A 14012-nucleotide genomic window follows, 5' to 3' on the forward strand; every position below is an offset into this window, starting at 1 on the left:
TTGCTGCTCAGATTGGTTTGCACATGTAAATAGTGATCTTCCAAGAAATAATTATTCCTACAAGGGAATGTATCAAATGGCAAAAGAATTTTCTAACATTTATCAAATTATATGTTCCCAAAATCCAGTTTCAAGTCAGAATAATCTGTAAAATCTCCCAAATCCTTGAATTAAAAAGCTCCATGCAAGAAATAATCATGCAAACAATGTATTTAGATGTCAGATTTCATACATTTATTAAATTAAAATTTTCATTTTCAACTGTTTTGGATGAAAGACAGATAATATACAACATTATTAACATTTAATTGGAAAGATCCTCATGAACTTGAGAGTTTGCTAGAAATTGAAGAGGCAAGAAGTTGTCAATAGAAGAAAAAAAGGAGCAAGTGACAAGAATGAAAATAATGCTGTTCAAAGTAGACTTTAATCTACAGGTTCAGAATGCAGGCACTTAGCAAGTGAATCTATAGACGCCAGATCCACAGGCTGGTCTGTAACAAGAAGACTGGCAGCTTCTAGAAAGAAAAGAAACTGGGTTGCAGAAACTGGATCTGAAACCCTGGAAAGGGAAGCCAGAGACACCATAATTCAGGGATCTGAAGCCACTGGATCCACAGCCCAGTGAGTAGCAGCTTCTAGATCTATAGCCCAGGGAGTGGCAGCTGCTGGAACCAAAGCCCAGTGATCCAGCATAGGTCCTCTGGCAGGGACTGCAGAGTGTGGATGTCCTCTGGTCATAGCAGGAAGGCTGGCAGGGGCTGGACACCACACAGGATGTCTGGCAGCTGGTGGGCTCACAGCAGGTCTCCTGACTGCCCCTGTGGAGAGAGGAGCCCAGCTGGCGGGTGCTGGGATAGCAGAGGTCAGTGCTGTAGACCAGGTTGCTGGGGTAGGAAGAGCCACAGGAGCTTGGGAAGCACAGGGAGCCCCCAAGGGAGCGGGAGGAGAAGTTTCCAGAGCAGCAGCTGGAGGACATGTTGAGAGGAGATGGGAGCTCAGCTGAGTGGAACTGAGAAGATTCTGAGTTTTAATGTCCCCTTCTAGACAGAGGCATTTATATACTCTCAGCAATAGGTGTGGTACCCAACAGGTCATCTTTTACATATTTGTGTTCCCTCATTCACAAATATGTAACTCAGTAATCTCTTTGTAATTGCTGTTGCATTTGAATAGTTTTCCTCATAGTGCATTTATGGTGCTATTATTCTGTTGTTACAGGGAAAGCCAAGGAACTAGTCCTATGTCAGAAATGCTATGACTGTTTTATATTATTCCTGTTCCATCTCAGCAAGTGAAGAAGTCCCTGCTTCTCTTTTACATGCTTCCTCTTTGACTACATTTGGCTTTACTGGTGGATGATTTTCTGAGATTAGAGAAAGAGAACATTAATTTTCTTTTGAAATAATAGATCAGTACTCACCTGGATCATTTTCCCCTTGTCCATTATTCCTCTGTGGTACTTTATTATGGCGGTCACAAAACACCATCACACTAAGTATGCAGTCACAGTCTGTCTCTCATTCAATGAAGAGAGCCAGAAGACAGATAAAACAAAGAGACTAGGAGAAAGATGCCTAAAAATTGAAATAGACCTTGCCATGTTTTTAAGGACAAGTGGACACCAAAGGTATCCATTGAAACAGTCCCAGGGGATCAGTCTGGGTTCATTCCCAAGTAGCTGAAAGCCACTTTATTGATAGGGGGAGAAAATCACCAATGGAGGAACAAAGAGAAGTCTCAAGAATTTCAGATGTTTCTTTTTCTGTTGCACTCTCAAACCATAATTTATCTTGTCCAATTTTCTTTACAATTCAAAAATTTTCAAAATTAGTATATTTTAGGAATTTTGATATGGCTACCCTCTAGAGCTTTAATTATCCAGGGCTTGTACCCTTAGAATGTCTCCGTCATTCCACAGTACAGGTTTCCTATGACTCCCTACCCCTTCCTCAGCAGGCACTACCCTGCCTTGTCCTGTCTAATCATGACGTTTCTTTCTACCCCAGTTATTTTTTCCTCTACAGTGCTTATAAATGTCTCTCTCATTTGCTTCTCCTCTTTGTAAATCCCACCCCCATTTGTCTATTTTAATCTTTTCTGTGTTGAAATTTGATTTAATCTTTTGGTTTTCATTTTTGGCTTATTGTTTTTATTTTTTGTGACTAGTTGGTTTGCTTCTGGTGAGCTCTAGATCCAAAACTGATGGGGTAAAAAAGATTTGATTTATCATATTCCCAAAATATAATCAACTTTTTTCTATGTTTGCTTAAAAATATTCTGCCAGGTGTGGTGGCTCACACCTGTAACCCCAGTGACTGCGGAGGCTAAGGCAGAAAGACCACAAGTTCAAGGCCTGCTTCAGCAACTTTGTGAGTCCTTGAGTAACTATGGAAACCCTGTCTCAAAATAAAATATTTAAAAAAATAAGGGCTGGGGATATACCTCAGTGGGTAAATCTCCCTGAGTTCAATCCCTTGTACAAAATATGTTAAGACAAAACTAGTTAAATTATATTCAGGACTAAAAAACGTATACTGCTGTATTGGTGGCAACACATTCTTATTATATTTTCTAATAAAATCTAATGAAGTTACAGTAATAATGTAAGAAATGGCAAATGTATGGCAATTTTAAAACGTAACATAATACAGACTTTCTAGAAGGAATGGGAATGATGGAGGAAGGTAATACCCTTAATTCAAGTAGCTATTCTGTGAATCCTTTAGTTTTTATTCTTTAAAACCAGAATTCATGTCTTCTTATTTTGTGCCTCAGCAAGGAAGTTAAGTGTCCTATCAATATGACATTGCAGATGTTGTTCCTCTCTCATTTTTTTGGTGTTGCTTCAAATATAACTATTTATAATAACTTTGAAGATAAAATTTAAGAGTTAAACCAGGTGCAGTGGCACATGCCTGTAATCCCAAGGGCTTATTAGGCAGAAAGATTTCAAGTTCAAAGTCAGCCTGCCACTTAATGAGGCCCTAAACAATTCAGCAAGACCCTGTATCTAAATAAAATATATTTTTAAAAAGGGCTGGGGATGTAGCTCAGTGGCTAAGCACCCCCAGAGTGAAATCCCTGGTACCCCAGAAAAACAAACAACCAAAAAATACTTAAGAGTTAGAAGGGGACCATACATTTATAGTTCAAAACTGGAGGATTTATTAATTGTTCTTCAGTTACTCTTATTCCTTATTCAAAGATGTTTCTCTGAATCAGTGAATAGGAAAGAGATATTCTTCCCTTCGCTTTATGTCTAAATCTTTAAAACTTTGCCCATATTAAGTTAAGTTTAAGGATAATTTATGAATGCCCCAGCTTTGAACTAAATTCATCTCAAAAGTTTTATTGCTTGTTCTTCATAATACAGGTATCATTTTAAACTTAATCATTAAAAGTTGGACTATTTCACTTAAAGTGTATGAATTGGAGTTATGCACACAGAGGCTTCTGATGTTTTGTTTATAATTTCTCACCACCAGGCTACAGTTAAAGTGATTTTGATACTGGCAGTGTGCTTCTATCTGAACTTCACTCATAGTTGAAAGTTACAGCTTTTGCTTCCCACTTACTTCTGTTCTCAAAATTACCATGTTTCTAAGATACTGGAGATATAACTTTTATCAATCACTTACGTTATGACTTTGATAAACACAAGCCAATTTTTACATAAAATCGTTGTTAATCACTTATTCTATTAAAAACTGCCACAAGATATGATTTATTGTTGTTGTTGTTAGATGACTTTTGAGTTCTCTGTTCTCAAAAGTACATAAATTGGAGAAAGGTACCATAGATATTTTTCTTAAATATGCCATGTGCAATACTAAAGCCGGTTTCTTTTTCAATATATTATTGGGATTTTTCTCCAGGAATCATTTTATAAAAATTTTATAAGGATGAGACACACTGAAAGTTGTCCAAAAGAACATATTGATGAAGCATCCAAATATGTTTTTTTAGTACATAGTCCTCCCCCAAATATTGAAAACTTGGATTCACTATATGCTCTTTATTTGGGAAGTTATCCTAGTAAACACCAAAATGGAGACGGAAAATGCAACAAAGAATAGAAGGAGCACAGACAGGGTGCATTATTATTCCAGCTGTCACTCTGGGACTGTTCACTGGAGTTCATGTCTACTGGAGGATCCCTTGTAAGAGTGCAGCATGCTTTTGAGAAGTGAAAAAGACCATAGACAGAATTTTACAGATGCTCTATAAAATCAGTCTTCAGTGTATACAAATGATTCCCCATGGGTGATAGGTAGAGTACTCACAGCTGCTACTGAGGGTGGCATGTCCTTTTGAACACCATAGATAACAAAACAGATGGAAATAAGTAAGGTAGCCTCTGGAAGGATGACACTGGAATAAAAGGCAGAATGGTATAAAACCTTGAGGTGAGTTTTAAACTGCATTGTGACACAGTAGAAAGCAGTTGCATGTGGTATAAAAATGACAGTGTTAGAAACTCAAGCTGGAAACCCTCAACTACAGCATTTGAAATTGCAGAATCCTGGAAGGTTGCTTCTATTGCAATTGAAGCTACAGCAATGGACTTTTAAATGGCCAACCTCATGGTAGCTACTATTTTATTTGAGTCATTCCTATATATTTTGAAAATAAATACATCTTTCAAAATTATATGAGTAATTGCATGTGGCTGAAAATATTAAACCATTTGTTCTAATGAACATAAAATAGTTGGAGAAAATGTCTAGAAGTGTGTGTGTATATATGTATATGTGTGTATGTTTACATACATATGCTCTGCATATGTATGTAAATTTCAGAGAAATATCAAAACACAGGGATACCCTGAGCACCAAAACTGAAGTCAAAAGAAATGAGCCTGCACCTGTAGCTGCAATTCCCTTAAAATTCTATGCTGATTTTCAAAGGAGTGATTAAGAGACTGGGGGAATTTTCACAAACTCACAGGGCTAGAGAAACTAAATTGGAATTCAGGCCTTATCAAAGAATTCGGGCTCTGGGAAATATCCCAGACCTTAAAGAACCATTTCTTAGAAATAAAATTAAATTTCTACTAGACTGCTTCTCATAAGGACTGAAGCCCAGGTTTAAATTCTATCAACCCCTGATTGGATTAAGATGATCTAGGATACGGGTGTCTTTATTCTAGCAGCCTGTTAGAAACAGAAGAAAATTCTCTCTAGAAAAAGGTTAAATTATCCAGTTTTTTTTTCATATGAAGTGTGTATTATTCACTCCAAACATAATAAGAATAAAAGAAGAATAAAACTCAAAAGAATACAAGGAAATAGAATCTGAATCACAGGATCCATGTAACACACAGGACAAAATCACACATTAAAATACAGCCGTGAATCACATAACCATGTTTCAGTCGATGACAAATTGCACATATAGTGGTAAGTCCATAAGACTGCACCTCCCGGTGACTCAGAGCCTTCTTTGTTCAAGGAGACCTCATGGCATTGGAAAAGGGGTGCCCTCACATTTCTCATTAAATGACACATGATTGCACCTATGTGAAGAATTTTTGCAGTAAGAAATGAGAGCACTTTATTCTCAATAAAAAGTATGTTTAAAAAGCGTAGGATAAGACAGAATTTTGGTGGAATATTGAACACAATGCAATAGTATCTAATGAAAATTTACAAAATTTGAAATACAGTGACGAATTTGAAAAACTTGATGAATTTTGAAGGGAGTTTAAACATAGCTTCATAGGCAGTGAACTAAAACAGAGAATAGAAGAAAATTCCCAAACTGAAACATAAAGAGACAAAAGATTTGAAAATGCAGAAGAGATTCTAAAAGGTATATTCAACCTAGTTACAAAGTGTGACTTCTAATTGGAATCTAAGAAAAAGTAGGAGCAGATGGGACAGAGACAATATCTGAAGAGAACACAGTTGAGAATTTACTGTATTGATAAAAGGTATCAACTCACATGTGAAATTGTAACAACAACAACAACAACAAAACGATGTTGACCTGTCCTGATCAGCATGGAGATGGCTAAAAGATGGCTTTAGTGGAGATTTTTCAGAGCCAGTCTGCAGATGGGCTCCAAAGACAAACACCTAAGTAATTTAAAATCATTAAACAACTGATATAATTTTCTTTTCTAACTCTAGTCAGTATGCCCAAGAGGAATTACTCATTTCAAATTCATTTGTAAACACCAATTGATTAGTTATGTCCAAAAGAAGTACAAAAATATTCAATATATTAAAACTTCCTACATTATTCTTCTTCAAAATCTCCCCTGAGAGAAGGCTAAAGGAGAGAGGGAAAGGGGTTCCTGAGCCTGGGCAGAGTAAGGGTAGTTCGTTAAAAGGTCAGTGGGGAAACAGTCAAAGGTCGCAATCAAAGAGTTCCTTTCTCCCAGGAACCCATCTATCTCTGCTGGCAAAGTCTTTACCTAGGAGCAGCCAACAGAAAACAAGGTTTTTGAAAAATTGCAGTGACATGTTGTTGGACCACAGCAGGTAGTCTGTAAGTCAATCAAGCCTTCTGGAGTGTAAGATAAGAGGAGTGAATTCTCCAGGGAGCTACACAAACAGATGAGAATCCAGTCCAAGCACAGTCCTCATGTCATATACATTGAATCTAAAATTCTTCTTTCTCTCATCCTATGAGTTTTTACCACTTTAATCCTCTTCCTAAGGGTGCAAATAGGTCACGACTTCTGACTCTGTCTCAGTTCTGTTCTTCACTGCCATCAAGACCTCAAATAGTTGCTCAGTTTTCTCTCTGGTCCTAGGCATCAGTATTATTCATTGGTCTTGGCTCATATTTTCCCTCTCTATAGTGTGAGACACAATAGGACAATGATATGGAATCCATGAGTGGTTTAATTTTGGAAAATGAGAAATGATGGCAACAAGTTATTCCCCTGTAATATCCAGTGACAAAACAAATAGAAAGATGCCAAGAGGAAAAGGAAGGGCCTTCCTGGACAGGGTAGAATAGCACGAAGGTGAAACAGTCAGAGCATTTCTGACATAGGAGTGTTTATTGGCTTTGTCTATAAAAACACAATAACAGCACCCACAAATAGACTATGTGGAAAACTATTCAAATGCAATTACAAAGAGATTACTGACTTACCCATTTGTAAATGAAGGAGCACAAGTATGTAAAGGATGGCCCTTGTTGGGTACCACACCTATTGCTGAGAGTATATAAATGCCTCTGTCCAGAAGGGGACATTAAAACTCAGAATCTTCTCAGTTCCACTCAGCTGAGCTCCCATCTCCTCTCCACATGTCCTCCACCTGCTGCTCTGGAAACTTCTCCTCCCGCTCCCTTGGGGGCTCCCTGTGCTTCCCAAGCTCCTGTGGCTCTTCCTACCCCAGCAACCTGGTCTACAGCACTGACCTCTGCTATCCCAGCACCTGCCAGCTGGGCTCCTCTCTCCACAGGGCCAGTCAGGAGACCTGCTGTGAGCCCACCAGCTGCCAGACATCCTGTGTGGTGTCCAGCCCCTGCCAGCCTTCCTGCTATGGCCAGAGGACATCCACACTCTGCAGTCCCTGCCAGAGGACCTATGCTGGATCACTGGGCTTTGGTTCCAGCAGCTGCCACTCCCTGGGCTATAGATCTAGAAGCTGCTACTCACTGGGCTGTGGATCCAGCGGCTTCAGATCCCTGAATTATGGTGTCTCTGGCTTCCCTTTCCAGGGTTTCAGATCCAGTTTCTGCAACCCAGTTTATTTTCCTTCTAGGGTTTTCCATTCATCTTGTTACCAGCCATTATATAGACAAGGCTTCTAATCATTAACCTGTTGATTGGTCAAATCCATTTAGGAAATGCAAATTATATAATAAATTCATTTATTAATTTCTTCTCTGAGAAGTCTTCTGATATTCTTAATTATGACCTTGCTATTATTTTTCAGCCTCAGATATTGGCTGGTACATTGACTGTCAAATTATAAAATTAATTAATAATCCAAATTGCATTGTTGCTAGAAATGATAGCTTTTGCATTTCCCTCTAAAATAGTTGAATAATTTTATTTTAATAAATTCTTTATTATATCGTTCAGTTGTGTTGTTAGCATTATTATTTTCTTGGAATATATTGACTAGAATTGGTATTGCCATTACTTGCACTTGTGGGTTTGGAAAGTTCCAATTTTCAGGTACATGCACAAATTTTGATCAGGTTTTAGATATTTTTTCTTATCTAAGAAGGACTTTCTTGGATACTCATACTCATTCGTTTTCTCTTAACTAGAATGTAAAGAGAATTGAATATTCATGTTCACTCAATGAATATGCCTTTCATCTCTAAGTTTAGAATGTATCAGAAGTTGGAAAAGTATAAGAACAATATTTAGCTTTAGATGATGAGGTCTGTGCATAAATAATATTAGAATGAAGACTAATGGGTTGGTATAGATTTTCAGAGAAAGACTCCTTACAAATTTTATGTATTCACAGTGTAGGAGTATCACTTTTTAGAAATTGTCTAAATCCCTGACCTTCAGTTACTATTTTCAATATGCTCAAATTATCTCTATTTGTGTAAAAGGCAGCCAGCAAACTTAGAAAGGAAAAAAACAAAACAAAAAAAAAAAAAAAACTAGGCCCAGCAGGTGTGAAGATGCACCTGGGTTCCTTGCCAACATATAAACTAAGTCTAATTGAAAACATCAAAACCTTTGCTAACATCAAAAGCAGCTATCTCAGTTGTGTTTTGAAATGAAATTGCATAGGCCTGTTTTTTTTTTTTTTCTACGCCATTCTTCTTACGTCCAAATGTTAGAGAAAGATACTATCAAGTAAAAATGTACTTAGGCAGTATGATAATAAAACAACACTCAATATTTATATAGTACAAGTGATGTTCAAATATTTCCCTTATGCTTTGCTTAAGATATTCTTCACTTAAGATCTTAGAACATTCTCTGAAATTAAAAATGCAATTCAGAGTATTAGACACTTGGCAAAAAAGCTAATCTCATAGCACATCACAGTTATCTCCTCATGTTCTCTTTCCTGTTTTACTACCATTATATTATAAAATATTATTATAAAATATTATAATAATATAATATAATACTATTATAAAATATTAAGAATAAAAGGAGTTCATTGAATTTGAAGCACTTATTCAGAGGTAGAAACTAAAATGGAAGAGCAAGATAGAATTTTAAAATGTTACACAATAACTTACTGTTGGGCTATGGGTAGAACTACTTTATTGTATTGAATTTGAGACTTTTGTTTTTGCTTTTTGTGTTTTGTTTTTCTTTGTTTTGCTGGGGATTGAACCCGAGGGCCCTTTACCACTGAACTACATTGCCAGCCCTTTTTATTTTGAGACATGGCTGCACTAATTTGTTGAGGATCTAACTATGTTGCTGGGTCAGGCCTTGAACCCCAGTTTGTCCTGTCTCAGCCTCCTGAGTAGATGGAATTATAAGTGGGCAACTGGGCACCTGGTTATTGTATGAAATTTGTTTCATAATTTCTTACCAACTGTGGCTTCTTTTATGTCTTCTCTTTCTTCTTTGTTCCCTGTTTCCTTCTCCTTTCTCTTCTTTCTCCATCATATTTAAAAAATATTCATGGCACTGATACAGTTAAAGAATAAAATAAAAGAACAATGAAAGAAAATTTGGGGGGGGGGACTTAAATCAGTGATTACATTGTAAAAATTAACATAGAAAATAGTGAACTCAGTCTTTTGAATAATTTCATTTGGTTCCAATCTTTTGAGTTCCAAGCTGTCCCTATTCGAACATTCTTTGCAAGGATAGATTGATAAGTTTAGCATACTAAGACACTGATAGCTGCTGGTTTTCCCAAAGAGCTACTGTAGCTTCTTGGCTGGACCCAGGTCTCTGTTACTGTCTCCATATTTCAGAGGAAAGAGTGGTTTCTTGGATTTCAGAAATGCAATACAGGTGGTCCCTCGTCTTTGATGGTTCATCTTGTAATATTTCCATGTTTGAGTAATGCCAAAGTGTTGCATATTCAGTAGAAACCTCTCTTCAAATTTTGAAGTTTGGTCTTCCCCAGGCTAGTGATACGTGGTGCAAAACTCATGATTCTCAATAACAAGGAGGATGTACAACCAATATTCTACAGGATGCAATGTTGCTAAGCTATAATATTTGGTAGATAAGTTGTACTCACTGCATTTCTTACCTATGATATTTTCAATTTACAATGAGTTTACAGGATTGTAAACCTGTCTTAAGTCAGGAAGCATCTTTACTCTCTTAGCTCCCTATTACTGCCATAACAAACTAGATCAAAGTAATCAGCATAAGCACCACAAGTTTTTTATCTTAAAATTTTGCATTAGTTTATGAACTTCTCAGCATGCATTATCATTTTTTTATTCCAACAATTAAATATAGTACAGTAAATAGCAGCCTTTCATTTTTTGTCATGTTAACCCACTCTCCACAATTAACAGAAGGCCAGCACTTATCTATGTTTTATCTAGGTACTTACACTCTTCCAGCTTCCCCTGCTGCATATTTTGACAAATGCATATGGCATGGATTTTTAAACCCAGAGGCTTATATCCCAAGCATCTGGTGCCCACACAACTACTCTTCCAAAAGCTGCTGATCATCTGTCTACCAACTAGTTTGCAGTTCTGGTTTCCAAGAATTTATATAACCAGTTTACCAGGAAATTCTCTCCAGAATCATTTCTAGGCACTTGATTTTATAATTTCTATGCATTAATTCTTATTTCATTAGTGTTTATAGGGAGCAGCAGTGTCCTCCCAAATCCTTGCCCAAGTTGTTTTGTTGTTGCTGCTCGACATGCCTCAGGACACACTGTCAAACATTTTGTGAGCACAGGTTGAGAATCCCTCATTTGGAAGCCCAAAATCTGAAATGCTTCAGTATTTGAAACTTTCCCAGTGCCAAAATAACACCACAAGTGGAAAATTCTATGCCTGAACTCCTATAATGGCTCACAGTCAAAACAGGTGCATGAAAAAACTTTATATGAAATTACCTCCAGGCTATGTGGGTAAGTTGTGCATCAAACCAATGAATTTTGTGCTTTGACTTTGTCCCATCCCCACGATAATCCCATTATGCATGAGTAAGTGCTCAAAAATTTGAAAAAAAGCTAAAATCTGAAATATTTCCATTCCCAATAATTTGGCATAAGGAATATTTAACAATATTTAATAATCATTTTTCAAAATATACTCATTAAATCATTACCATGAACCAAAATCTGCACTGTAGATGCACACTTTGGAATATATTTTTTTTTTTTTAAAAAGTTTCACTTGCTCATCACTTTATATTCAAGAATACTATAAAGAAAATATAAAATAACTATCCTTATAAGGCTAAGAGTCTAATACTAAAGCAAATATCAAATAAATAGTTATAATTATGATGAACTGTGGAAAAGAAGTTCTTAATAACATGCATCAAAGGAAATACATTTAGTCTTAGAAATCAGGAAAAGTTTTCCACAGGAATAACATTTCAAATAGGTTTGACGAGTACCTAGGGGGTAAGAAGCTGGGGCAGAGACAGGTTATTTTTAGACTCAAAATCTTGAGATGTGCATTATAAAATTGAAAACCATTTTGGCTAGCCATTGAGAGAAAAGGAAGAAATGACTTGAAATGAGGCCACAGAGGCATTTTGAAGCCATTCTTTGTAGGTATTTAGAGGTCTCATTCTTGAGGACAGACTTTCTCCTAAAAGCAATAAGAAGCTACGAAATGGTTTTAGGCAAAGATATGAGATTGGCTGATTTTTTTGGTTTTCTAAATAATTTTTTATTCAGTTAGTTTATTATAATAAAATGAACAAAATTTAAAGGATAAAGAATGATTTTCTGACAAATATGCCCAACTGTGTGACAACTTGGTCATGATATAGAACATTTCCCCACCTTGGATCACTCCTTCATGCTCCTTTTAATAAATCTCTACCTCCCAGAACCAACGATTGCAATAACTTTTATTACCATAGATTAATCTGCTTCTTCTGGGAGTTCATAAAAATGAAATCATACAATATTTCTCGCCTATCCAGCTTTTTTACTCAACATAATGTTTCTGGGATTCTTTATATTGTTGCATATGTTTATGTTATTGCTGTCTCCTGTTTCTTTTTGTCAATGTGTTATCATGTGTTTATTCTTTCACCCATTGATGAATGCAGAATAAAGCAGCAAAGGATAAAGCGGCAAAGGATATTGATTGTTCCAGGCTTTGCAGACCTATGTTTATGCTTTTTTTTTTTTTTTTTTTTTTTTTTTGAGAAAAATCTAACAATGGAATTTCTGGGCTATGAAATGAAAGTTTGCTTAACTTTACTGGAAATTGCCAAACATTTTTCTAAAAATTATTTTTCTCATTTTTACCCTCCATCACCAATGCCCTGGAGTTTTAGGAACTCCACACTATGAATAACATTTTTATTCATATTTCTTTCAGCCATGTGGTGGATCCCAAGTGGCAGTTCATTGATATTTTAAGTTTCATTTACTTAGAAACAGTGATTTTTGGCTCCTTTTATTTTGACTACTGGCCATCCCCATGTTTTCTTTTAGGTAGTGTATGCTCATTTTTCCACCTTAATTTAAATGGGTTGCAGTCATTTTGTTGATATAAAAGTTGAAATTCTCTACATACTTGGGAAATAAGTACACCAATAATTTGTGCACTTCCCTGCTAAGCAATAAGTTCAGAGAAAGAGGAACCTTGTTTTTAAGAATTGCTTTAAATTTTGTCATTATACAATAACATGTGAATGAACATATTCTCCTGGAAAATATATCAAAATATTTGTTCATCATGCATTCCCTAGAAACAGTGCTAGATGAATATTATTTTGAGAACTCACTGGTACTGATGTTTGACAATGTGCTACTGAAGCATGACTAATACAAAAAAGCACTGGAGTTAAGTTTGGGGGGAACAAAGCTGTTATCTGTAATCACTCATGTGACAAGAATACATAAAAAGAAACTGGTGAAATCAGTTACATAGAAATGACTCATGATGAGTCTCCTGGGAAACTGAATATATGAATCCATCAAGGTTAGAAGTACAGGTTGGCTAGGAGCAAGATGACTGGCAATTCCTGCACACAGAGTTGCCAGGGCAGTAGTTTAGACATGAACCCCTGCATTTGAGAGTCACAGAGTGAGTCAGTATAATAGAGTGGGTAGGAAGGCAGCAGGGGAAGACTCAAAAGTCTGGAAGGGACAAGACCTTTGAATGGTGTACTAATAATTTGGCAGAGAGCAGGGATGCCTTTGAAGAGAATTAAGAGATTCAGGATCATGATGGCTAAGTTGCAGGAACAGAGGGAGAGTAATGTTTTGATCCTGGTAAACTCAGAAAGTTGAGAAAGTCTTGGGAGTTGGAATAAGCTGTTTCTTGAGCAACTTTTGTATAGGATTAGAGCCATTTCTTGAGATATGATGATAAAATTTTGATACTTTAATATGTGCATCCTAAAATGTTATATTATTGTGCTTAACTTCAGTACTATTATAATAGTACATGTTTATTGTTCCCAACATTGTAATTACCAACTGTGTGTGAGGGCTTCATTATATTATTGTTTAGTAAGTATTGATTCTTTCCCTCATTATTTTTGAAAGGAAGTTTGCTCTTCTATCTAGAGTATTTACAAGGACCAGAGAACCACTTTTGCATCTAATATACAGATAATTTTAATCATCAGAGATGGCTCCAACTTACCTAAAAGTATTCCTTAACATCAATGCTATTTTTGTCGATGTTTCGAATCTCTAAGATGACTGAAGCCCACAGATGGGGTTTGATACATGGGCATAACATCAATTATAACATTTTTTAAACATCATGAAATTCGTAAATGAAATAAAAATTAGTTCATAGAGGAACATCTGACATTTCAGTTTCTATCAGGGAAATATGAATAGAATTGTCTAAATTTTTATCATTATTTCAGTATTTAGTTTTAGATTTTATAGTAGAAGTCTAGAAACTCTGATTACTTCTAAGTTATCTGGAGA

General features: G+C 36.1%; 2 protein-coding genes across 2 annotated transcripts; one reads left to right on the forward strand and one right to left on the reverse strand.

Annotated features, from left to right (window-relative positions):
* Nucleotides 1-454: 454 nt before the first annotated feature.
* On the reverse strand, nucleotides 455-979 carry Krtap13-1 (keratin associated protein 13-1). The gene has a single exon (XM_076868359.2). It carries the CDS (start codon nucleotides 977-979, stop codon nucleotides 455-457), a length of 525 nt encoding a protein of 174 aa, XP_076724474.1.
* Nucleotides 980-7266: 6287 nt separating this feature from the next.
* LOC143408778 (keratin-associated protein 13-1-like) lies at nucleotides 7267-7776 on the forward strand. Its single transcript, XM_076868652.2, has one exon. The coding sequence runs from the start codon at nucleotides 7267-7269 to the stop codon at nucleotides 7774-7776; it is 510 nt and encodes a 169-aa protein (XP_076724767.2).
* The last annotated feature ends 6236 nt before the right edge of the window (nucleotides 7777-14012 follow it).

Source organism: Callospermophilus lateralis, chromosome 10 (assembly GCF_048772815.1).
Source record: "Callospermophilus lateralis isolate mCalLat2 chromosome 10, mCalLat2.hap1, whole genome shotgun sequence".
Lineage (NCBI taxonomy): Eukaryota > Metazoa > Chordata > Mammalia > Rodentia > Sciuridae > Callospermophilus > Callospermophilus lateralis.

Excerpts from the sequence above, each read along its gene's own strand:
- Krtap13-1 (XM_076868359.2), bottom strand. The coding sequence starts at position 979 with ATGTCCTCCAGCTGCTGCTCTGGAAACTTCTCCTCCCGCTCCCTTGGG.
- LOC143408778 (XM_076868652.2), top strand. The coding sequence starts at position 7,267 with ATGTCCTCCACCTGCTGCTCTGGAAACTTCTCCTCCCGCTCCCTTGGG.